The sequence below is a fragment of the Archocentrus centrarchus genome, unplaced genomic scaffold (genome assembly GCF_007364275.1).
Source record: "Archocentrus centrarchus isolate MPI-CPG fArcCen1 unplaced genomic scaffold, fArcCen1 scaffold_33_ctg1, whole genome shotgun sequence".
Taxonomy (NCBI): domain Eukaryota; kingdom Metazoa; phylum Chordata; class Actinopteri; order Cichliformes; family Cichlidae; genus Archocentrus; species Archocentrus centrarchus.
In genome coordinates, this window is record NW_022060261.1 from 2,227,479 (window position 1) to 2,252,677 (window position 25,199).

The 25,199-nt window shown below is 43.7% G+C and overlaps 1 protein-coding gene and 1 long non-coding RNA gene across 2 annotated transcripts in view; both read left to right on the forward strand.

Moving 5' to 3' along the window:
• Positions 1-7,021: 7,021 nt before the first annotated feature.
• The window catches only part of LOC115776536 (V-set and immunoglobulin domain-containing protein 8-like), a gene marked incomplete at its 3' end in the record, with an annotated part of 59,928 nt that continues 41,750 nt past the window's right edge, over positions 7,022-25,199 (forward strand). Inside the window, exons 1-2 of the mRNA XM_030724252.1 lie at positions 7,022-7,128; positions 9,213-9,551. Coding sequence (XP_030580112.1) covers positions 7,059-7,128; positions 9,213-9,551 — 409 coding nt within the window. The remainder of the gene's footprint in view (positions 7,129-9,212; positions 9,552-25,199) is intronic.
• LOC115776589 (uncharacterized) lies at positions 13,607-20,691 on the forward strand. The gene is made up of 3 exons (XR_004019477.1): positions 13,607-13,721; positions 13,821-13,922; positions 20,608-20,691. It is a non-coding gene; the product is annotated as an uncharacterized LOC115776589 (long non-coding RNA).

Consider the following 25,199-nt stretch of genomic DNA (forward strand, 5'->3'; position numbering starts at 1 on the left):
TGTCATTAATCTTCACATTCTTCAGAATCACAGACACGTCTCAGTCAGTCAGTCAGAATACTTTATTGATCCCAAAGGGAAATTACTACTGTTACAGCTGCAACCGTTTCATTTAAACGAGTAAACCTAAAACACAATAACATACACTAAAGGCATAAAAGTATAAAGACTAAAGAGATATTTTGACTATATACACATCTAAATCTATACACATATGAGAATTGTGAGTGCAAAAATTTTTAAATAGGTGTCATTATATATATATGCACAGTCCTTTTTTGTACAATGTATAAGTGTATGTACAATGTATATAGTGTATGTACAATGTATATGGAAATTTAAACAATTTTATGTACAATTGAATACTGATAAGTGAATGACACTGATGAACCACAATGTCACCTATTAAGGGAGGAGTTATAGAGTCTGATGGCCACAGGTAGAAATGACCTCCTGTGGCGCTCTGTGGTGCATTTTGGTGGGATGAGTCTTGCACTGAATGTGCTCCTGTGTCCCATCACTGTGTTGTAGAGTGGGTGGGAGCCATTGTTCATAATGGCCTGCAGCTTAGACAGCATCCTCCTCTCCGACACTGCCATAAGCGAATCCAGCTCCACTCCCACCACATCACTGGCTTTGTGGATCAGTTTATTGAGTCTGTTGGCGTCTGCCGCCCTCAGTCTGCTGCCCCAGCATGCAACAGCATAGAGGATGGCACTCGCCACCACAGACTCATAGAAGATCCTGAGCATAGTCCGGCAGATGTTGAAGGACCTCAGGCGTCTCAGAAAATAGAGGCGACTTTGGCCCTTCCTGTATAGGGCATCAGTGTTCTTAGCCCAGTCCAGTTTGTTGTCAATGTGTACTCCCAGATATTTGTAGTCCTCAACGGTGTCCACACTGACCCCTCCGATGGACATAGGGGCCACCTGTGCCTTGTCTTTCCTCAAGTCCACCACCAGTTCCTTTGTCTTTGTCACGTTGAGCTCTAGATGGTTCCGCTTGCACCATGTGACAAAGTCCTTCACTGTCCTCCTGTACTCATCCTCATCACCCCTGCTGATACATCCAACTATTGCAGAGTCATCAGAAAACCTTTGAAGATGGCAGGTCTCTGAGCAGTAGCTGAAGTCTGTGGTGTAGAGGGTGAAGAGGAAGGGAGAGAGGACAGTCCCTTGTGGGGCTCCAGTGTTGCTAACTACTCTGTCAGACACACAGTGCTGCAGCCGTACATACTGTGGTCTGCCAGTCAGGTAGTCAACAATCCAGGACACAAGGGGGACATCTACCTGCATCGCTGTCAACTTATCACCCAGAAGAGCAGGCTGAATGGTGTTGAATGCACTTGAGAAGTCAAAGAACATGACCCTCACAGTGCTGGCCGGCTTATCCAGGTGAGCGTAGACTCGGTTTATCAGGTAGATAATGGCATCCTCAACTCCCAGGCGGGGCTGGTAGGCGAACTGGAGGGGGTCCAGAAATGACTGGACAATGGGCCGGAGCTGATCCAGGACGAGCCTCTCCATGGTCTTCATTATGTGGGAAGTCAGTGCCACTGGCCTGTAATCCTTGACGTCACTGGGTCGCGTCATCTTCGGGACCGGAACGATGCAAGATGTCTTCCACATCACAGGGACCCTCTGAAGATCCAGGCTCATATTGAAGACATGGTGCAGTACTCCACAAAGCTGGGTGGCACAGGCTTTAAGCACCCTGGGGGAGACCCCGTCAGGGCCTGCAGCCTTGTTTTTGTGGAGTCTCTTAAGTTGTCTTCTCACCTGGTCAGCAGTGAGACTAACTGTAGAGGTGGCGGGTGGGGGAGGGGTGGAGACGTCAAGAGGGCCATCACAGGAAAGAAGCAGGCTATTGTGAAGTGTGGGGGTGGGTGGGGGTGGAGTGGACTTCTGGAGACCGGCAGCAGAGCTGTCTGGACGAGGGATGACAGAGCCTGCAGTGTCAAACCTGTTAAAGAACAGATTTAGCTCATTGGCCCTGTCCACACTGCCCTCCATTCCCCTGTTGTTGCTGGTCCTGAAGCCAGTGATGGTTCTTATTCCACTCCATACCTCCCTCATGTTGTTCTGCTGGAGTTTCAGCTCCAGCTTCCTCCTATAATTGTTTTTAGCCTCCCTAATTGTTGTTTTGAGTTCCCTCTGGATCGTTCTCACCTCCTCCCTGTTGCCAGCCCTGAAGGCCTTCTTCTTATTGTTGAGAAGTGCTTTAATGTCCTTTGTTACCCACGGCTTGTTGTTTGGGTAGCATTTTACAATCCTGGTAGGAACAATGGTGTCCACACAGAAGTTAATGTAGTCTGTGATGCATTCTGTGAGCCTGTCGATGTCCTGTCCATGAGGCTCACAGAGTGCCGGCCAGTCTGTCACCTCAAAGCAGTCCTGCAGTGCTTCATAAGTGTTGTCAGACCATCCCTTAATTGACCGTGTGGTCACAGGCTGACTTTTCACCAGTGGCACATAGCGGGAGCTGAGCTTCACCAAGTTGTGGTCTGACCTCCCTAGAGGGGGGAGGGGGGAGCAGCTGTATGCATCCTTAACATTAGCATACAGCAGGTCCAGTGTTCTCTCCTCTCTGGTGGGACAGTTCACATACTGGGTGAAGTTTGAGAGTGTCTTTTCCATGGTGACATGATTGAAGTCACCTGAAATTGCAATAAGGGCAGTTGGGTGTTGAGTTTGTAAACACGCTAATGTTGAGTGAATGACGTCACACGCCGACGTCGGGTTGGCAGAGGGGGGGACGTAAACAGCCACAATAATAACATGGGAGAACTCCCTTGGTAAATAATATGGCCTCAGTCCCACAGCCAACAGCTCGATATCCGGGCAACCCACACGTTCCTTGATGGTAATGTGGCCAGGGTCTCCATCCTTCATCTGTCTGTCCTGCAGATCCACCCAGTTCTTAAAGGATGGATGCTGGTTGGACAGTTCAAAGTGTCCATCTCGGTACAAAAAGACATGTTCTGTCCCCAGGTCAGCTCTGCTCCACTCTACAGCCCTAATAGTGTTATTGTTGTATTTTGGAGCTTCACATGTCAGAGTGACGCTCTGTCCAGACTCAGCTGTGATGATTTTCTGGCCTTTAAGAGGAAACAACACAGAGCAGAGAAGTTAAAGGTCAAAACACAACTGTTCACCTCTACAGCAGCCAATCAGAGTTAAGATCAGAAAGAAACTGCTGAGTGCTCCTGAACTGGACCAGAGAGAGTGCAGCATTTGGCACAGTGGCAATCACCCCAGTTCATATTAAATAAATGAAGTGAAATAAAATAACTGAGCTTTTTTTCCCTCATTGTCAGTGGCAGAAAATCCTTGTAGAACATTAAAGAGAATGAAAATGTGAGTTGTGGTGAGTTTGTTTGTTCATGTTTATCTCAGAAATAGAAGTAGAACTGGACTCAGAGCAGCAGTCAGAGAAATGTTGAACCAACAAATCCAAGTGAAACACAGATTCATGAGAATGGCAAAGCAGCAAAGCTCCCACCACAGTTTACAGAGAGAAACTCCTCAAAGACTCACTGTTGGACATGGATGTAGAGACACTGCCTCTCCTACCTAAAGGAGGAGCAATCACGCACACCGGCCTTGGATATGTACGATCCAAATAAGGACAACAAAGTGTTAGCAGAAATATGCTCAGGTGGAGACAGAGGATTCAGGGCTCACATGGGGAACAGGTGTGGGTGACTGACACTAAAGCATGTTTTCCACAAGCACCTACTCAGCTAAACTCAACTACTTTGTTTTTGTTGTTTCCATTACAATTGAGTCAGTGTGGGTGGGGCCATTATAGCAGGTCAGCCCAAAAGTCCTGTGATGTCCTGTGTATGTAACACAAAAAGATGGCTCCATGGAGCTCTGGATTCATTTGTCAGCCGCCGAGCACAAAGACGTCTGTTCTGGTTAGCCTGCTCCTTGTTGCCGGATTTGATCCTTGTGAAGGAGTTGCTCTTATGACTCATCTAGTGATGTCACTTCCTGTCCAGTCAGTAGAATGCAGTCTGTTGACGGCACATTCTCTGCTCGACGTGGCTTGCTTGGAACCCCTGCTGAGTAGGTACTAAAAAAAGTACCTGTATCAGGTGGTACCACCTAATGAAAAAACCTAAAAACGAGCAGTTGAGTTGAGCTGAACCAAGTAGGTACTAGTGGAAAACTGGCATAAGGTGACAGGCACTGCAGCAGCTCCTTGGTCACCTTGGATGTTCCTCGTTGAAATATTTGCACCATCACCTTTTTCCTTTAGGACAGACTGGAGAGCTATCAGGACCTTCAGGCACCTGCAAAAGCTCTACACCTGTTCCACCATCAAGACCACCAACAGGTACACGAGTCTCAAACCTGTGGCTCAAAGCTATCATGTAGCTCTTTTGGCCAGCATCAGCTGCTCCCCTCTTGGCTCTGATTTATTAAAAAAAATAAAAATCAACAAAAGGAAAACAAAAACACATGAATACAGAGATGAACAAAGTTTTTTAAAGGCTGCAGACCTTTAAAGATGAAGGTTTTTTCCATCCGCTTCACAAATTGATTTTGGGTGGGGGTATTTTCTCTTTAGTTCTCCACGTTTCATAATTGCAACACAACAAAAAGGGTATTCTGACCGTTAGCGACAGTCACTTTCTCAGCGTCACTCTGAATACCAGCAAACACATCACCTTCTGCTGAGCAGCACCTCTGAACCTTGAAGAAACGGTCGTGACCTTTGCAGCTCCTCGGGATGTCACATCTTCTGATGCATACATGTTTGTCTCGGTCTGATTCTGAGATTTCAGCTACACTGAACCTTTATGAGACTTTTAAACCTGGAGCCTCAGTAGGAATAAAAAGAAAGGAGAAAAACGCATTTGTCATGAGAATTGCTATGAAATGGATCACCTGTAATTAATGGACTACTTTTTACTAGATTTTTGTTTAATTTATTTTCAGTCTGAATCCTCCTGGCTGCGCAGTTCAGGTAACAGGACAGGTGTTGGGAGAATTGCATTAATTCACAGCGCAGTGCACTGGAGTTCACCAGGCTCCAGGCTGTTATTTATAAAGCAGCCGCTCTGCAGCAACAAAAATAAAATAGTGAGTTTAGGTCTGCGTGAATAAAATGTTTTAATTTTGTTTTTAAATGTGTGCATGTATGTTGTAACCAGAGGTGGCAAAAGTACTGACATTCTGTACTTAAGTAGAAGTACAAGTACTTGTGTTAAAAAATACTTTGGTAAAAGTCGAAGTACTGGTTCAACTTCTCTACTTAAGTAAAAGTATAAAAGTACAGGCTCTGAAATGTACTCAAAGTAAGAAAGTAAAAGTGGCTCTTTGGAGGACGTTTCTACCTGCTATTCTTCTGTAAAACGAACCGAACCTCATTATATATTATTGTAATAATAAAAAATAGTACATGAGAATACAAATGTTATTCCAATCTAAATTTTAATTCTAATGAATGTACTCAGCTTGAATCTGTTCTGTAGGACACAAACTGTCAAAGGGAATTCAAACACAGCTCTGTTCTCTGTGTCCTCCATAGTAGAGGGTGACTGTGCCTCCACCTAAACACCAACATGAGGATACTCAGGGGTTACAGTGGGATTCAGAAGCTGGAAGAACCCTAAGATCAGCTGTAGTGGCTCTGCATGGGGAGAAGAATCACAACTTTCTATTGTGCGCTGCAGTAAATGATGTTGGTGTGCAGGCTGTGATCAGCTGACCTGCTGCTGCTGCTGCTCTGAGGTTTACTGCTCTGTGTGGATGAACTGAACTCACAAAGATGTAACCCAGGATTTCACAGCTCTCTGAGCTGATCTCCATCCCCTACACTGACAGCATACAGGCTGTAGAAATGTTGGATTCAGTGAATGAATCTCAGCATCAGCAGCTTTGATTCAAACTCATCTCTGCTGCACTGATGTAACCTGTAACTCTGACCATGAACACAAACACTGTGCTCCAGTCCAACACAGAGCTTTACTGTAAATACAGTACAACAAACTAACCTATTTATTACGTACTAAACTGCAGTATTTTCATCCAATCTTTGAATAACACAAAGTCAGCATACTTCAGTTTATTTTCCAGTCCTTACCTTTAATTCTAACCTCTCTTCTTCCTCTCCTGTCCTCTTTCTCCATCTCTGAGTGAACTTCTCTCTCTTTGCTCTCCCTGAAATACAGCAGCTCTTCTTTAGCTAGCAGACACACTGTGTGACAAACTGCACACACTTTGTGTGTTTGCTGATATTTGTTGAGCATTTAGAAACGTTGCATTTACCTGCCACACGTTACTCCCTTCATGCTCGCTCCTCTTCAGTAGCGCTAGCTAAGCTGTTTATGTGCCGCAGCGCAACTTACGGACTCGGTCCGGCCCGATTATAGCGCTATAAATGATACATTAATTATATGGGTTTGCGTATTTAATCCCTTTGTACGAGATAAGCCCCGGTGATGGAGGATACGCCAGTACGATTGTATCTTATGTGTTATTATTCCTCCATTTAGGCTCAGATCGTTTGATGTTTGACGGCGCACTGACCGGAAATACAAACTTCTCTCTGACGTGTTAAAAAGTAACGAGTCTGTTTGAAAATGTAAGAAGTAGAAAGTACAGATACTTGTGTAAAAATGTAGGGAGTAAAAGTAAAAAGTAGTCAGAAAAATAAATACTTAAGTAAAGTACAGATACCTGAAAAATCTACTTAAGTACAGTAACGAAGTATTTGTACTTCGTTACTTCCCACCTCTGTTTGTAACTGATCTCAGGTCAGCGGGCAGGTTGTTCCACAGAACAGGAGCACAATAACGGAGAGCACCTTCAGCACTTAGATCGGAGCTTTGTGAACTAATGAAACTATTTAATTGTAATTAATTAGAACATAATTCCATGTTGCACTGGGAGCCAGTGTCCTGGGGTAATTTGCTCACGTTTCTGTGGGCCTGTAAGGACGCTGGCTGCTGCTTTTTGGAAGAAGAATAACTTCCAGTTCGCTACTGAGCATGCGCGACAGCACCCAGGCTCCGGGAGGATCAGGTAAGAAAACAAGGATGTACGGAAATGGCCGCGTTAACGTTAACGCCCTTCTTCTGCTTTGGATTACTTTGTGTCCTTGTGTTTGTGTCCGCAGGTGAGAAACAACATTCCTCTTTAAGATAAGAATGTATGAGGCGGAGTTATTAAAATACATTCTTTAAATGTTTTTCATGCCGATCGAGTTTGAAACGCTGACGTTATCGCTGATCTAAACTGTTGTTGGTGCGACTCCAAACCCGGAACTGCAGACGGACTGACGGTGTTTCCCGCAGAATCGAGTCTGTTACAAAGTGACAAATATAAGAACAGATCGGTCTTTTCTTTTTGTTGTCTCTGTGACATCATCGTAGTGACAGAATGTGAACTATCTGCAGTCATGATCACAGCTCGCTGAATCCTCTGAACACCGAACAGACGAGTTTCACTTTTTCTTCATTTCCTCGTTTGGCAGCGAAAAGTCTGGAGACGCTTTGAATGTGACCTTCAGACCAAATGATCAGGAGGACAGGGGCACAGGTCACAGTGCAGTTTGTTTGCAGTGATGTGTTTACAGCCTTTAGCATTGATATTAATATTTAATATTCAGGAGGATGTTTTAAACTGCATCTTGTTATTAGTGCAGACATTTTTGAAATGGGTGCAAAAGCTGTGCTGATGTTGAAGCTCTCCTTCAACATTATCTCAGTGTCTCTGTCAGACTTTCTAGTAAGAATGTTCTTGACCTCGTGACCTCTGACCCAGCAGCTAACTGAACCTTTTTATCACGTGAGTGCAGAGGTGACGTTTGTGATAGTGTGACATTAAATTCATGATGCAACAACTGTGTTGCTTATATTAAAGTGAAAAAAAAAAAAATACTCAGTCTTACTTGACAAGTCGGAGTTTCTGTGTTGGACTTGGTGAATTTGTGTCCTCCACGGCTCCACTTGTGTGTGGGGTACCACAGGGCTCGGTTCTAGGCCTGCTCCTTTTTTCTCTTTATCTATTACCGCTGGGAAAATATGGTTTCTCTTTCCACTGGTATGCAGACAACAGCCAGATATATGTGCCTCTTAAAAGGAAAGACTCCTACTCAGTGGCACAATTACTTAAATTCTTAGGTGACTTTAAGGTACGGCTGGCTCTAAATTTCCTGAGTTTCCATGAGAGAAAAACAGAGATGGTTGATGGTTTTTGGTAACAACTCTGTGACCCCTCTGGTAGATCTGGGTCCTCTGGCACAGTTTCTCAAACCAACAATCACAAACGTAGGAGTCAAAACAGATCCAGACATGAAGCTTGACAGCCACAGAAATGCTGTAGTCAAGTCAAGCTTTGTTCACCTGAGGCCAAAATAAAGCCAGTTCTCCAAAGGCGAGACTTTGAAACAGTAATCCACGCCTTTGTCACCACTCGGCTGCATTACTGTAATGCACTTTATATGGGGCTTAGAGGGTCCGCTATTGCTCGCCTTCAACTGGTGCAGAATGCTGCTGGGCGGCTTTTAACTGGTGCCTGCACACATGAGCAGATTTCAGCTGTTTTAGCGTCACTTCACTGGCTGCCCGTTCGTTTTAGGATCCATTTTAAAATTCTTTTATTTGCTTTTAAATCTCTAAATGGTCTTGCCCCACCCTATCTCTCTGAGCTTCTACACACTTACATTCACACCCGGTCACTCAGGTCGGCAGACCAGCTGCTTCTGACGGTGCTTAAAACCAGGGTTAAGCTCAGAGGGGACCTTTGCAGTGGCAGCACCAAATCTCTGGAATGATCTGCCACTGCATATTAGACAGGCCTCACACTTGAAATCACTTTTTAAAACTCACCTTTTTTCTTTGGCTTGAGTCTGTGTGCTGTGGTTTTTTTTTAGTATTTTTGTATTTATGTAATTTTCAAGTATTTTAATGCATTTTATTGAGTTGTTTTATGTATATTATTGTTATATTGTACAGCACTTTGGACCCTGGGGGTGATTTTAAACTTCTTTATAAATAAACCTGGATTGGATATTGTTTTGTGGCTGTCAGTCATTGTATATTATTGGAAAGAGTCTCTTTGTGTGTCTGTATGTGTGTGTATATGTTGTCCACAGCTCAGGCCTCTCTTTGTTTCTCTTCTCTCTGCTTGGCTGCTGTAGAAGTGAACAGTTGTCCTCTGACCTTTAACCTCTCTGCTCTATGTTGTTTCCTCCATCAGATCAGAAAATCATCACAGCTGAATCTGGACAGAACGTCACTCTGACATGTCGTGCTCTAAATTACAACATCATAGTTGTAGAGTGGAGCAGAGCTGCAGTAGATAAAGAATATGTCTTTTTGTATCGTGATGGGCAGTTCGTTTCTGAACAGCAGCATCCATCCTTCAAGAACCGGGTGGATCTGCAGGACAGACAGATGAAGGATGGAGACGTGTCTGTGATCCTGAAGGATGTGACGATTAATGATGAGGGAACATACGAGTGTCGCGTCATCCAGAGAGGGAGCAGGAGTTTGAACCTCATCAGCACCATCACCCTGAGAGTTGTTGCTCCTCCAGGTGAGTGAGCAGAGTTCAGTGTGTCTGTGATCAGAGGTGAAGCTGCTTCCTGGTTGTTGATGTTTGTTTCTAAAGATGTTGTTGATGAGACTTTGTAGAAAGCAGCTGGTCTGAGTGATGTGATCAGAGTGCAGTAGATAATGTCTGACAGCAGTTTGAAGAGGAAATGGATTCTGTTCTGTTCTTCACTCATCACCTACCTGACAGCTGACACCTGTTTCTACCTGCAGGTCCAGGAGGAGGAACCACAGAGGATGGAGGGAAGGAGGAGGGAGGGAAGAAGGATGGAGGGAAGAAGGATAGATCTGTTGGTCTGATCATTGGTCTCTCAGTTTCTGCTCTGTTTCTTGTTGCTGCTGCTGTTGGTTTTCTGATCTATAGGAAAAGGCACCAAGTTAAAATGCCTCAGACTGTTGTGTAGCTGAACTGTGAGTCGCTTTGTGTTGTTACAATTGTCAGTGTTTCAGCTGGAGCTGAATCAGCCTGAATATCAGATCAGTCTAAATCAGCTACTTTGAACCAGCCTGAGGATTGACTGTATTTTGTGCTACATTTCATATTCATTTAAATATTAGGATCATCTTTACATTTCTTCTCCTGTGAGTGCAAAGTCTGACAGTCCTGCAGTAAAATCCACTACTTCATGATCCATATTTCAAACACGGAAAATGTGTGAATATTTATAAACATTTCAACTGCAGCCATAACATATCAGTTTCAGGCTGTAATTAATCTGGTGTTATTGTTTGTATATTGTATATTTGTATATCTCTGTGTACTTTTTTCAGTGCCTCCAAGAACTACAGTGTGCAATGAGATGTGTGGTCAAGAAAAACTGTTACATAAATCCATTAATTTAATGAGCTCCTTCTTATATTATCTAACAGCTGAGTGACACATTATTATGATTGAAACATGAAACCAAGGACAAAAATCATCTCATGCAGCTGCAGTCAGATGTTTCCTCTGAAGCTTTATTGAACTTTATCTTCCAACTCTTCAATCTGTTACTGTAGGTTAAACATTTCAACAGCTGGTCAGAAAGTCTTGCTTTATTTCATTTCACCTTTAATGTGAATGTATTTATTGTGGATTAATAAAATTTTTCTTGTATGAGTACTAAATGTTTTCTTGCTTCAGTTTTTCTGTTATTTTTTAGTGCTATAGTTTTTTTCTAATCAGAAGTTTCCTGACATGTTGAAGCAGTGAGTATGTTGATGCTTTTATCTGAGCTGGAATCAGTCCAAAGCAAACAAACCACCACTGATGGGACCAACAGCAGTTGATGGTCTGACATTTGTTTGCATATTCAGATTCATCCCTGGTGCTGTCAGACTTTGTGCCCTCAGAATCAAATCTTTGCTTTCTGTTGATGATGTGGCCCTGGCGGCTTCATCATAGATTTAATTCATTAGATTTGATCCTCTAACACTGGGTGATGGAGCAGTTTGCAGTCTGGCATATGAATTGCATCTCTAAGTCAGCAACCATGTTTTTTTTTTAGAGCCAAAAGTTCCTGCTTTTGGACAAGCAAGCGAACTGCTAGTTTGTCACATAATGCTAGCTAGTTTGGTTAGCAAGCTGCATCCACAAACACACCAACACAACACTTATCTAATCTCTCAGTTTGGACAAGCTCAGTTACTTTCCTTGACTCGTCCTCTCTTATACACTGGAGGTGAAAACGCTTCCACTAAGGAGCCAGCTGTGCATCCTGCACCCTCATCTCCTCTGTCCTCCAGATACAGTTTAAGAACTGAGCCATCCTTCAACATGGAGTACTGTCATTGTCATATGGGGAAGTAACTATTGGTGCTTAGCAGAGTACAGACTGAGGGTTCATATTCAATATGTCCATTTTACTTTGGAATATAAATATCTGCTGTTTATACTGCAACCCCAACAGTCACTTACTCCATGGTCTCTGTCATGGTTATGATTGAAAAAAATAATACTTTTAATTAATATAATCTTTATGTACAGTTAAATCAAACACAGCCATTTTATTAGTAAGTACAAAGAGTCAGTATTTTTTTTTAATTATTGATGAAAACATCACTGATGACCTGCTTGTATCCATGTAGTGTTTCCAGTCCAGCAGCTCCCTCTAGTGTCCATATCTAAAGCCTGTGGGAGGATGGTGTTAATCTAAAATGTGAATCATAGTGTTCCAGTCAGTCATCAGTGTGTCTCTGCACAGCTGTCATTAAAATGTGTTCAGAGGGCCTCAGTGTGTGAATGGTTCCAGTTCAGCTCCATAACAGCAGCGTCCCTGGTTTGATTCCTGTGTTTCAGCTCATATCTGCCTCTCTCACTGAGGGGGACGTCCACTACATGGAAATGGATTTGATCAGGAACCAAACTACAGCTCACTGACACCAGAGGATGGATGGATTATGTGACGTAATACTTGTATTTTACTTGCACATTCTAAAGCACTTTGTGATTTGTACCTGTGAACGGTGATCCATAGATAAATTTAGTTATTATTAAACTTATTTACTTGTAGCAACGAAGAAAAAAGAGACCCCCCCCACACACACACACACACACAAACACACACAGGCTGCCTCTGCACCAATAGTAAAGCGGGTGCTCAGAGGAAGAGGGCGGGGCTTTACTTGGTGTCAGTGAGAGAAATGAAAAAAAGCTCAAATGAGTGAGAAGGACGATGAAGGAAACATCTGTGCTGTGTCTGCTCTGTAAGTAGAATCTCTGTGTTTGTTTGAATTATTGACCTTTGACTGTCTGCTCTCCTGATAACTGATGATGGAGGAGAAGACATGAAAAACTAATCAGGCTGAATTCAAGTTCAAACACCATGAGGACCAACTGCAGGTCTGAACTGACTCTTTATCTTTGCTCAGGAGTCCAGGAAACACAGCAGGCAGTGAAAAGCTCAAATCATTCACTGATTACATGAACACAGCTGCACAGAGGACACATGAATTTACAGTGGGATTGGAGGGTAGTTGATAGTTGATTCTCTATATAGTCATAGTGTGGTGCACATAATCATAATCATCGGCTTAGTTGCTTTTTAGATTGTAGACAGTCTAAACTGTTTGTGCAAGATCCTCACCAGATACATGGATGAAAATGAGGAGTTTGTGTGTCTGTCAGCTGTTTGTGTGGAGTTGTTCTTTGTATTCACCTCAAACCAACCTGAGTGTCATTTCTCTTTAGTTCTGATCTCACTGCTGAGCTGCACAACAAACCAAGGTCAGTAACCTTCTTCTGTCACAGCTTCAACCTGATCAATGCTCACTAATATGACCTGTTTGGCTTCATGTTTCATTGTAACCCTCACAGCTCGTCTGACTGTGAGTCCCAGCAGCTCTCAGTTCTTTGAATATGACTCTGTGTCTCTGAGCTGTGAGGAGGACGACAGCTCTGCTGGATGGACTCTGAGGAGAAACACAAGCAAACGACAGAGGACTCAGTGTGGAGATGAGTGGGGAAAACAAGCTGGTTCTTCCTGTAACATCAGCTACATTGCCACATCAGACAGTGGAGTTTACTGGTGTGAGTCCAGAGAGGGTGCCATCAGTAACATGGTTAATCTCACAGTCTCTGGTAAGCTGAGTGTGTGGAGTTAGTGTTGATGAAGCTGTGTGTAAATGGATGAAATGCTGTAGTTTGTCTCTGTGTTGAGGTGGATCAGTGATCCTGCAGAGTCCTGTCCTCCCTGTGATGGAGGGAGATGACGTCACTCTGCTCTGTCAAACAAAGACCACTCCCTCCAACCTCCCAGCTGCTTTCTATAAAGATGGCTCCCTCATCAGGAAGCAGCCTACAGGTCACATGACCATCCAGCATGTTTCCAGGTCTGATGAAGGCCTCTACAAGTGTGACATCAGCGGTCATGGAGAGTCTCCATCCAGCTGGATCACTGTCACAGGTGACACACTCACCTGTCTGTGTTTCTGCAGGTTTCAACATTCACAATGTGACCAGAACTTAATGACTGTGTTTGCTTTATTTTAGAGAGACACACCACCACACCTCCACCTACATCCACACCTCTGCCTACATCCACACCTCCACCTACATCCACACCTCCACCTACATCCACCTCTGTGATCTCCTCTGTTGGATCAGTCTGTGTTGTGGTTCTACTGGTGTTACTGGTTCTGCTGGTGAGACGATGTGTTCACAGGAAACCTGAAGGTGAGACTCAGACTTCCTGATCTTTCATAGATGGACTTTAAGGTGCATTTAGATACATTTGCACTAAATTATATTACAACTAAATTTTGTTCTTTTCAGAAGATCATTTTGAAGTTGCAGAAGATGATGTCTCAGATGACATCACATACAGTGATGTCAAAATATCAGATCATCAACAACAGCCTGTCAAACGAAGCAGAGGTAATGGTTTTTTTTTGTTTGTTTGTTTTTGTTGTTTGTGTTGTTTTGTTTTTCAGGAACTGGGGGTTGAAAGATCACTGTGTTTGTGGACAACCATTACTGTATGAAATAGGGAAACCTTTCAGTAACGTGATCAGTTTTATTAACTGAGATTGACAAGTAGACATTAGAGGACCTGCAGTTATTGGCACCTCCTTTTTCAGCCTCTGACGTTAATGGTTTACCCATTGTCTTTGTGGGAGGGGCCAGAGATGCTAGGTGTCTCGGTACTCTAGATTGAACCTTTAATGAAGCTTTAATGAAGCTGTGTCCCCTCACAGATTACAGTGGGTACAGAAAGTATTCAGTATTAAAGTATTAAATTTTTCACTCTTTCTGTCATTGCAGCCGTTTGCTAAAAAGCAAAGTTCATTTTATTTCTCATTAATGTTCACTCAGCACCCCATCTTGACAGAAAAAAAAAACAGAAATGTAGAAATTTTTGCAAATGTATTAAAATTGAAAAACTGAAATGTCACATGGTCATAAGTATTCAGACCCTTTTCTGTGACACTCATATTTAACTCACATGCTGTCCATTTGTTCTGATCCTCCTTGAGATGGTTCTACTCCTTCATTGGAGTCCAGCTGTGTTTAATTAAACTGATTGGACTTGATTAGGAAAGGCATTTTGTTGTATTAGACTGAAATATAATCATCTGTCTTTAAAGGCTCACATTGTGTGGGGTGGCTCAGTGGATGAGCAGGTGAACATATTTGCCACGTGGCTGCGTGGGCAAGCCAAGGTTTGCGTCCTGACCTCTGGCCATTTACTGTATGTCTCTGCTGTGCGCTATCGATAAAAGGCTAAAAGCTCTCATATTGCACACTTTCTTTGTGTGCTGTGCTGTGTGTTTGTGGTCTATGGTTAACAGAAGCTGACAGCTCTGCATCTTCCAGCTTCCTGTTTCTCATTTTAAAGAAATATGTAAGCTGTAAGCTTTAAGTGCTTCACCACAGAGCTGTTAATCATAAAAAGAGGATTTTCCTTTAAATATATTTTTATATAAGACCTCACAGCTCACAGTGCATGTCAGGGCAAATGAGAATCATGAGGTCGAAGGAACTGCCCAAGGAGCTCAGAGACAGAATTGTGGCACAGATCTGACCAAGGTTACAAAAGAATTTCTGCAGCACTCAAGGTTCCTCAGAGCACAGTGGCCTCCATAATCCTTAAATGGAAGAAGTTTGGGACGACCAGAAGTCTTCCTAGACCTGGCCGTCCAGCCAAACTGAGCAATCGTGGAAGAAGAGCCTTGGTGAGAGAGGTAAAGAAGAACCCAAAGATCACTGTGGCTGAGCTCCACAGATGCAGTAGGGAGATGGGAGAAAGTTCCACAAAGTCAGCTATCACTGCAGCCCTCCACCAGTCGGGGCTTTATGGCAGAGTGGCCCGAAGGAAGCCTCTCCTCAGTGCAGACATATGAAAGTCTGCATAGAGTTTGCCAAAAAACACATGAAGGACTCCCAGACTATGAGAAATAAGATTCTCTGGTCTGATGAGACCAAGATTGAACTTTTTGGCATTAATTCTAAGCGGTATGTGTGGAGAAAACCAGGCACTGCTCATCACCTGCCCAATACAATCCCAACAGTGAAACATGGTGGCGTTAGCATCATGCTGTGGGGGTGTTTTTCAGCTGCAGGGACAGGACGACTGGTTGCAATTGAAGGAAAGACGAATGCGGCCAAGTACAGAGATATCCTGGAAGAAAACCTCTTCCAGAGTGCTCAGGACCTCAGACTGGGCCGAAGGTTCACCTTCCAACAAGACAGTGACCCTAAGCACACAGCTAAAATAACAAAGGAGTGGCTTCAGAACAACTCTGTGACCATTCTTGACTGGCCCAGCCAGAGCCCTGACCTAAACCCAACTGAGCATGTCTGGAGAGACCTGAAAAATGGCTGTCCACCAACGTTCATCGTCCAACCTGAGGAACTGGCGAGGATCTGCAAGGAAGGATGGCAGAGGATCCCAAATCCAGGTGTGGAAAACTTGTTGCATCATTCCCAAGAAGACTCATGGCTGTACGAGCTCAAAAGGGTGTTTCTACTCAATACTGAGCAAAGGGTCTGAATACTTATGACCATGTGATATTTCAGTTTTTCTTTTTTAATAAATTTGCAAACATTTCTACATTTCTGTTTTTTTTTCTGTCAAGATGGGGTGCTGAGTGTACATTAATGAGAAATAAAATGAACTTTTTTGATTTTAGCAAATGGCTGCAATGAAACAAAGAGTGAAAAATTTAAAGGGTCTGAATACTTTACATACCCACTGTATATCAGAAGTATAATCAGTGAGGGGACAAAAGTTTGTTAAATCCTGTTTTGAGTGTAAGTATTGTCTCTAAATAATTTCTGTAGTTTCTAAATATCTGACCCAAGACAAGACAAGAAAACTCCTTACCATGCATGGAGGGTTTCACCCCAAATCCAGCACCCTGAGACTGTACGCTAAGCAGAAGGAAGGTGGCCGAGGGCTAGTGAGTGTCAGAACCACTGTCCTAGAAGAAACAACGAAGATCAATGAATACATCAGGAAGATGGCCACAAAGGATGATGTGCTCAGTGAGTACCTCAGGCAGCAGAAACCTGAGAAAGAAGAGGACGAAGAACAGGAACCATCATGGAAGGACAGGCCTCTGCACGGCATGTACCACCGGCAGATAGAAGAAGTGGCTGACATAGAGAAATCTTACCAATGGCTGGACAAAGCTGGACTGGCAGACAGCACAGAGGCACTAATCATGGCAGCACAAGAGCAAGCTCTGAGTACAAGATCAATAGAGGCTGGGGTCTACCAAAACAGGGAAGACCCCAGGTGCAGGCTGTGCAGAGATGCCCCTGAGACAATCCAGCACATAACAGCAGGGTGCAAGATGCTAGCAGGCAGGGCATACATGGAGCACCATAACCAAGTGGCCAGCATAGTATACAGGAACATCTGTGCCGAGTATGACCTGGAAGTCCCGAGGTCAAAATGGGACACGCCCCCAAGGGTGGTTGAGAACAACAGAGCTAAGATCCTGTGGGACTTCCAGATACAGACAGACTTGTGCTGGCTAACCAACCGGACCATAGTGGTGGACAAACAAAGGAAGAAAGTCGTGGTGATAGACGTTGCAATACCAAGTGACGGGAACATCAAGAAGAAGGAACACGAGAAGCTCTATAAATACCAAGGAGAGAGCAGCTGGAAAGGATGTGGAAGATGAAGGTAACAGTGGTCCCCGTGGTAATCGGAACACTCGGGACAGTGACCCCCAAACTGGGAAAGTGGCTCCAGCAGATTCCTGGAACGACATCCGAGATCTCTGTCCAGAAGAGCACAATACTGGGAACAGCTAAGATACTGCACAGGACCCTCAAGCTCCCAGGCCTCTGGTAGAGGACCCGAGCTTGGAGGGCAAAATAGACCGCCCGTAGGGGTGGGATTTTTTTAATATTCTTTTTTTCTTCTTCTTCTTCTTACTTTTTTCATCCTGCCTGTCAGACCTGACAGTCATATTGTGTAGACAGTCATAAAAATAAATAAATAAATAAGATAAAAAGACAAACATTACCAAGCGGAGCCTGTAGAGAACTTACAGTGGTCTTCTTGTAAAAGCAAATTTGTTTGGCACAACAGCACATTTGGATCATGATAATGATTCTGATTGCAAAAACTGCCAGACATGCCAGGCTAAAAAAAAAGAGTTTGTGTTTATCCTGTAAGCTTTCACTGATACACAGATTTTTTTTTTTTTTTTTTTTTACATTTTGTTGTATTAGACTGAAATATAATCATCTGTCTTTAAAGGCTCACATTGTGTGGGGTGGCTCAGTGGATGAGCAGGCGAACATATTTGCCACGTGGCTGCGTGGGCAAGCCAAGGTTTGCGTCCTGACCTCTGGCCATTTACTGCATGTCTCTCTCTGCTGTATGCTATCGATAAAAGGCTAAAAGCTCTCATATTGCACACTTTCTTTGTGTGCTGTGCTGTGTGTTTGTGGTCTATGGTTAACAGAAGCTGACAGCTCTGCATCTTCCAGCTTCCTGTTTCTCATTTTAAAGAAATATGTAAGCTGTAAGCTTTAAGTGCTTCACCACAGAGCTGTTAATCATAAGAGGATCCATCCATCCATCCATCCATCCATTTTCTTCCGCTTATCCGGGGCCGGGTCGCGGGGGCAGAAGCCTAAGCAGAGAAGCCCAGGCTTCCCTCTCCCCAGCCACCTCCTCCAGCTCATCCGGAGGGACCCCAAGGCGTTACCAGGCCAGCCGAGATACATAATCTCTCCAGCGTGTCCTGGGTCTACCACGGGGCCTCTTCCCGGTGGGACATGCCCGGAACACCTCACCCAGGAGGCGGCCAGGAGGCATCCTAATCAGATGCCCGAGCCACCTCAACTGGCTCCTTTCGATGTGGAGGAGCAGCGGCTCTACTCTGAGCCCCTCCCGGATGGCCGCACTCCTCACCTTATCTCTAAGGGAAAGGCCAGCCACCCTTCGAAGGAAACTCATTTCTGCCGCTTGTATTCGCGATCTTATTCTTTCGGTCACTACCCAAAGCTCGTGACCATAGGTGAGGGTAGGAACGTAGATCGACCGGTAAATCGAGAGCTTCGCTTTTACGCTAAGCTCCCTCTTCACCACGACGGACCGGTGCAGCGTCCGCATCACTGCAGAAGCAGCCCCGATCCGCCTGTCGATCTCCCGTTCCCTTCTCCCATCACTCGTGAACAAGACCCCGAGATACTTAAACTCCTCCACTTGAGGCAAGAACTCGTTCCTGAGCCGGAGATGGCACTCCACCCTTTTCCGGCTGAGGACCATGGCCTCAGACTTAGAGGTGCTGATTCTCATGCCAGCCGCTTCACACTCGGCTGCGAACCGTTCCACTGCGAGCTGGAGGCCCCCCCCTGATGAAGCCAACAGAACCGCATCATCTGCAAAAAGCAGAGATGAGACTCTGAGGCCACCAAGGAAGAAGCCTTCCGCCACCTGGCTACGCCTAGAAATTCTGTCCATAAAAATTATGAACAGAATCGGTGACAAAGGGCAGCCCTGACGGAGTCCAACACCCACAGGAAACAAATCCGACTTATTACCGGCTATACGGACCAAGCTCTCACTGTGGTTGTACAAGGACTGAATGGCCCGCAACAATGGGCCAGACACCCCATACTCCCGCAGAACCTCCCAAAGAACACCCCGAGGAACACGGTCGAATGCCTTCTCCAAGTCCACAAAGCACATGTAGACTGGTTGGGCAAACTCCCACGCACACTCGAATATCCTTGAGAGGATAAAGAGCTGGTCCAGCGTTCCACGACCAGGACGAAAACCGCATTGTTCCTCCTGAATCCGAGGTTCGACTAACGGACGCACCCTCCTTTCCAGCACCCTGGCATAGACCTTACCGGGGAGGCTGAGTAGTGTGATACCCCGAAAGTTGGAGCACACCCTCCGGTCTCCCTTCTTAAAGATGGGGACCACCACCCCGGTCTGCCAATCCATGGCACTGCCCCAGATCTCCACGCGATGTTGCAGAGGCGTGTCAACCAAGACAGTCCTACAACATCCAGAGCCTTCAGGAACTCAGGGTGAATCTCGTCCACCCCAGGGGCTCTGCCACCAAGGAGTTGTTTAACTACCTCAGTGACCTCACCCCCAGTGATGGTCAAGTCATCCCCCTCATCCCCAGACTCTGCTTCCACTACAGAAGGCGTGTCAGTGGGATTCAGAAGGTCCTCGAAGTATTCCTTCCACCGTCCGACTATGAGTCCGACTATGACTAAGAGGATTTTCCTTTAAATATATTTTTATTTACTGCTTCACATTTAATCAACACCACCATTTAAAATTCCATATATCTGCACATTTAAACTTAAGTTCTGAGACTTTCATACAGTTACTCATTTTGACATCCTGACATGATGACCACATACATTCATCTTGTTGATGATTATGATTAAATTTCATTCGAAATGGAAGATGAAGCTTTTACATGTTTCTAATACAGAGCATGAGACTGATGTGCTACATGGTCAGTTTACAGCTGTTACTGTTTCTGACCCACCCTTAGTTGGGCTTTTACATCTGCAATACATAAATAGTTTTTTTTTAGCTTTCAATCACATAAAACCACAATAATATGAACAATTATGAAATTCTTGCAGCTCTGATTTTCTTCATACAAACTTTGAAGACTTCCTGTGAATGATTTATTATCTGTGATATTAAAGCTGTCAGCTCTGTGCTCAGTCAGTCCCTCCTTTAGGTCTTTTCTATACTTGAATGATTCATGGGTCAGTGGCGAAACTCTGAACATTCCTCTGAAAATGCTCAGGTACAAGGACTGAACTGAAAATGAGTGAAAAGCCTCCCGGTGTCCAAATAAAAACTCTTCAGAAAGCTCCACTCAAGATCACTTTAAAAAAAATAGAGGAAACTCTGGCACATTAGAAACTAAATATGAAGAATGAGGGGTGATTCAAGACTTTTGCACAGTGCTGTAACTGTTTGTTTGGAAGAACAGTTTTTTATATGAGCAGCTCTGCTATCAGCTGTCTGACCTGTACTGATGTCCTGTGTGTGTGTGTGTGTGTGTGTGGGTGTGTGTGTGTGTGTGTGTGTGTGTGTGTGTGTGTGGTTGTGCAGAGGGTGATCCAGCTGCAGTCTGTCCAGCAGTGAGAACAGAAGTCAGTTATGGAGAAGTCGTCTTCAAAGAGAAGAAAAACTCAGGTACAGCTGTTCTCCATGGTCTCCATCATAGTTTAGCTCTACAGCCACTCTGCACTTTAATCTAAATGCTAACATTAGAATGCTAACAAGCTGATGTTAATCAGGTTTAATGGTTTAACATCCACCATCTTTGCACTGTGCTAGCATACAGTAATTAGCAGCAGGATTATGTGTTTTCTTTGCATTGGTTACTTTTAGAAAGTCACCAGAATCCTGCAAGTTATAATTAACTAACCAGCTATCATGTTCATGATAAGAAAATGTTGCACACACACACACACAAAGTTTAGCCATGTAGATATGTCTCACCTTAACAATGTGTTGGTGCATCTAACGGCACTTCCTGTCTTCTCTGCAGAAAGTCGTGCATATGTCACAGTCATAGTCACACAGTTTATTCGTTTTTATTCATTCATTCATTTATTTATTTATTTTTTGCTGTGGCACCAGGACAGTGTGTGAGTCTGAACTGAGTAGTGTATGTTTGCTGTGATGAACAAACATAATGTGGCTCATCTGTATTTTCTAAGCACCACATTAGGTTTTAAACTCAGGAAGAGTCTGACTGCTTCAGCTCAGGCACATGTCCACCTTAAATGGATCAGAGATCAGGGGGTTTGTGATTTGGGGCCACGTGTGACCAATATTTACTGTTACTGTGAGACACACAAAGAGGGACCGAACAGAACAAAGTTTCTAACCTTTTTCCTGATGCAGACCACAGCAGCTACTTCCTGTTGTTGAACTCACCCTGCTGTGTGTCCCAGTTTGGTTAATAATAGTGTTCATGCTCTGAGAAAGTGTTGCTTTTCCACCTTGTGGTGAACTGCATCAGTCTAGACTGAATCTTTGGGGTCATCCACCTTCCTTTTCACAGAAACACCCACACTGTTCCATGTGGCCACTTGTACTAAAAATTATGTGGTACCTGGTACTACCCCCTAATGGAAACCCTGAAAACTGAGTAGAGTTGAGTGGAGTCGTGCCAAGTAGGTACTTGTGGAAAATTCTGTTTCCTAGCAGAGGTGAGAAAACTGCTAAAAGATGTTGCCGTTTATAAATGCTGCCATATTTCCAGTACTTCCAGTACAAGCAGCTCCTCAGCCGTGTGTGTATAAAATGATGACAAGAACCGAACGTGCTGGTCAGGCAGGGATGGAGTGTGACTGTGTGTGAATGTGTGAATGCAAACATGGTGTTTATTAAAGCACTTTGAGTGCTCAAGTAGAGTAAAAAAATGCCATATACCAACTCGCCCATTTACCATTTTAAATTCCACTTCTCTCAGTATTTATTCTTAAATTCTGAAACTAATTTTCATAAAGTTAATCACAGAGAGTTTATAGCTGTAGATAGTTTCCAAGCCCTTTTCCTAGCTGGGCTTTGACATCCACAGTGTGCAACGTTTAGCATGTTCATTTACCTAACAACACAAATACAATACAGATACAAGACAATGAACAGGGCCTGATTTCTTACTCTTCTCCTTATTTCTCACACTTATGTGTCAAATCTTCAAATAAATCTGAATATTAACAAAGATAACCCAAGTAAGTACTAACTGCACTTTAGATGATTTCATCTGTTAAAGGGAAAAAAGCTCTCCAAACCTGGTCCTATGAAAAGAAAATTAAAAAAAAAATTCCCCCTGAACCTAATGTCTAGTTGTGCCACCCTCGGCAGAAAGAACTGCAATTGAGCTTTGGTGATAACTGGCAATGAGTCTTTCATATTGTTGGAGGAATTATGGCCCATTCTGCTTTGCAGAGTTGTTGTAATTCAGTCATACTGGAGGGTTTTCAAGTATTGGGCCTGATGAAGGTCACGCTGAAGCATCTGTGTCTGATTTAAGTCCAGGCTTTGACGAGGCCACTCGTTTGTTTGTTTAGCTGTTCAGAGCTGGACTTGCTGATGTGTTTCAGATTATTATCCTGTAGCATAACCCAAGTGAGCTTGAGTATCATCATTCAGGATTTCCTGGTTGAGCAGAATTCATGGTTACATTAATTACAGAAAGTTATTGAGGTCCTGAAGCAGCCCCAGATCTCTCACACTACCACCACCATGTCTGACTGTTGGACTGGTGTTCTTCTATGAAATCCTGTTAGTTTTACACCAGATGTAATGGGACTCAAACCTTCCAAAAAGTTCTGCCTTTGTCTCATCACTCCACAGAATATATAGTCTCTTTCTTACTGTTGAAACACTCGCCCTTAACTAAGGTGAGAATTTCAGATGCAGGTTTTACATGTATATATTGTGGGTGACCTCCTGGATGAGTTGTTGAGGTGCTCTTGGAGTCATTTTGGTAGCCCGGCCACTCCTGGGAAGGGTCACCACTGTTCCCAGTTTTCTCCATTGGAGGGTAAAGGCTCCCACTATGACTCTTTGGAGTCCCAAAGCCTTAGAAATGGCTTTGTAACGTTTCCAACCTGATGGTGTCAGAGACTTTGTTTTTCAGCTGTTTCTTTAGATCATTCCTTTCCTAGCTTTGTATTTGTATATAGTAAAGCATTTAAGTTGAATTATATGACACTGTATAGCACTAGAGAGACACTATCAACCGGAACCAAATTCCTTGTGTGTGTAAACATACAAATAAACCTGATTCTGATTCTGATTCTGGTGTGTTGCATTTTGAGATTGTTTAGTCTACTTCCTGGGTATGCCTTGGGGCTGGGTTTACTTTTTCACATAGGGCCAGGTAGGTTTGAATAGCTTTTATCATCATTTAAAAACTGCATTTTAAATTTGCTTTGTTTTTTTTCTAATATTAAAATTTGTTTGGTGATCTGAAACATGCACGTGTGACGAACATGTGAAAAAAATAAGAAATCAGGAAGGAGGCAACACAGCAGGTAAATGGGGAAAGTTCTTGATGCTAATAACCAAAGCTAGCACCACTGCATAACAATGAGCCACAAGCCTAGTTTTAAAATCATTAATATGCAAACTGTCATAACCATTGATTAATGGCCATGAGTAGTCAGATAGTTGGGGAACAGCTGCATTCAGAGTGCTTTTACCTGACCTTTGACCTTTGACTCTAAGATTTAATCTGTGATGATGAATTTGGCAGCTCTGCTGTCAGTCAGTTCCTCCTGTATCAGGGACTGGGACTTTGCTCCAAGCTAAATGCTAACATTTCAAAGCTAACAACAGGTTTATGCTAACACGTATGCTAACATTTGTTAACTAGCATCAGGCAGAGGGGAATGTTGTGTGTTTTGCAGGATTGGAACCCTGAGACATATATAGACACATACTGAACAGAGAACAGAGCTGAAACAGTCCTGCAACACAGTGAAGACGTCTTTTATGAACATTTTAAGTTCTTCATGCAAAACCACAGAAGCAGCTTCCTGTTGCTCGCCCCAGTTAATCTGAAGCTGGTGAGAGCTGTCTCTGCAGAGCGTTCTGGTTTGGCCAATAGCAGTGTTCATGCTGTGAGAACCTGTTTGCTTTGTGCTTTGTGGTGAAGTGCATCAGTGTGCACTGAAAGAAGATGGCAGCTTTGTGGTCACCCACCTTTCTTTTCACAGACCCCCCCCCCCCCCCCCCCCCCCCCCCCCAGCTCTTTTTGGTCAGCAGAGATGCTACAAGCAGAAAATCTGCTGCAGTTTGTTAGACCTGACACTTAATTACTGCGTGATTTTAAGCCTGAGTGCTCGGCCTGTCTGAGAAATCCTCTGCCAGGTTGGAGAAAAGAGACGGAGAAAGTGGAATCAGTAAATTGTTGCAGATCTGTGGGCTCCAGATTTTATGAGTTTCCACATGCAGTTACAGTCTGAGCAGTATGAAGCTCTGTGACTGGATCTAAACTGGTCCCAGTACAGTGTGAACTGGGACTGTGTGATGCAGAGAGGTGCAGGTTGGAGGTCTTGATTGAACTCCAAAGCTTGTAATCATGTTTCCTGTTGTTTGAACTGTGTGTGTTTGTGTTCAGACTTTAAACCAGAGCCAGACGTCATCTACTCTTCACTGAAGTAGTCCACCAGTCCAACCACTGACGTCCAGCTGCTGCTCTCTGACTGCTCCCCCAGCACCTCACAGACCGTTAAGTTAAGATGTTAAGAAGATTTTTATATGTTTCATATTTTTTATCACTTAATTAAACTTTTATGATTAGAGCTTTAAATTTAAATTGGAGCTTTAAAAGTGTATTTTGCTGCAAAATCGGCAACAATAAAAATATGTGAATATGTTTCACGTCCTCTTTATATGTTTTGGGTCCTGCTCTTGTTGACAGCATAAATCTGGTGTAATAAACATTTGTTCTCATGTGTGTTCTCACGTGGTTCTGTGGGTGAGAAAATGTGACCTGTTCTGGTTTGTTTGTGGTGAAACACACAGCTCTGTAAGTGCAGCCGCTGTGGATGTGTTAGCCTGGCAGCAGTGAATAATTCTGTTTCATCAAACCTTAATTAACTTAAGAACTCCCTACAGTATGTTTGCTGTTTCTCCTGTTTCATATTAAAGTGACCACCCTTATTTTAAATTCCATTGAT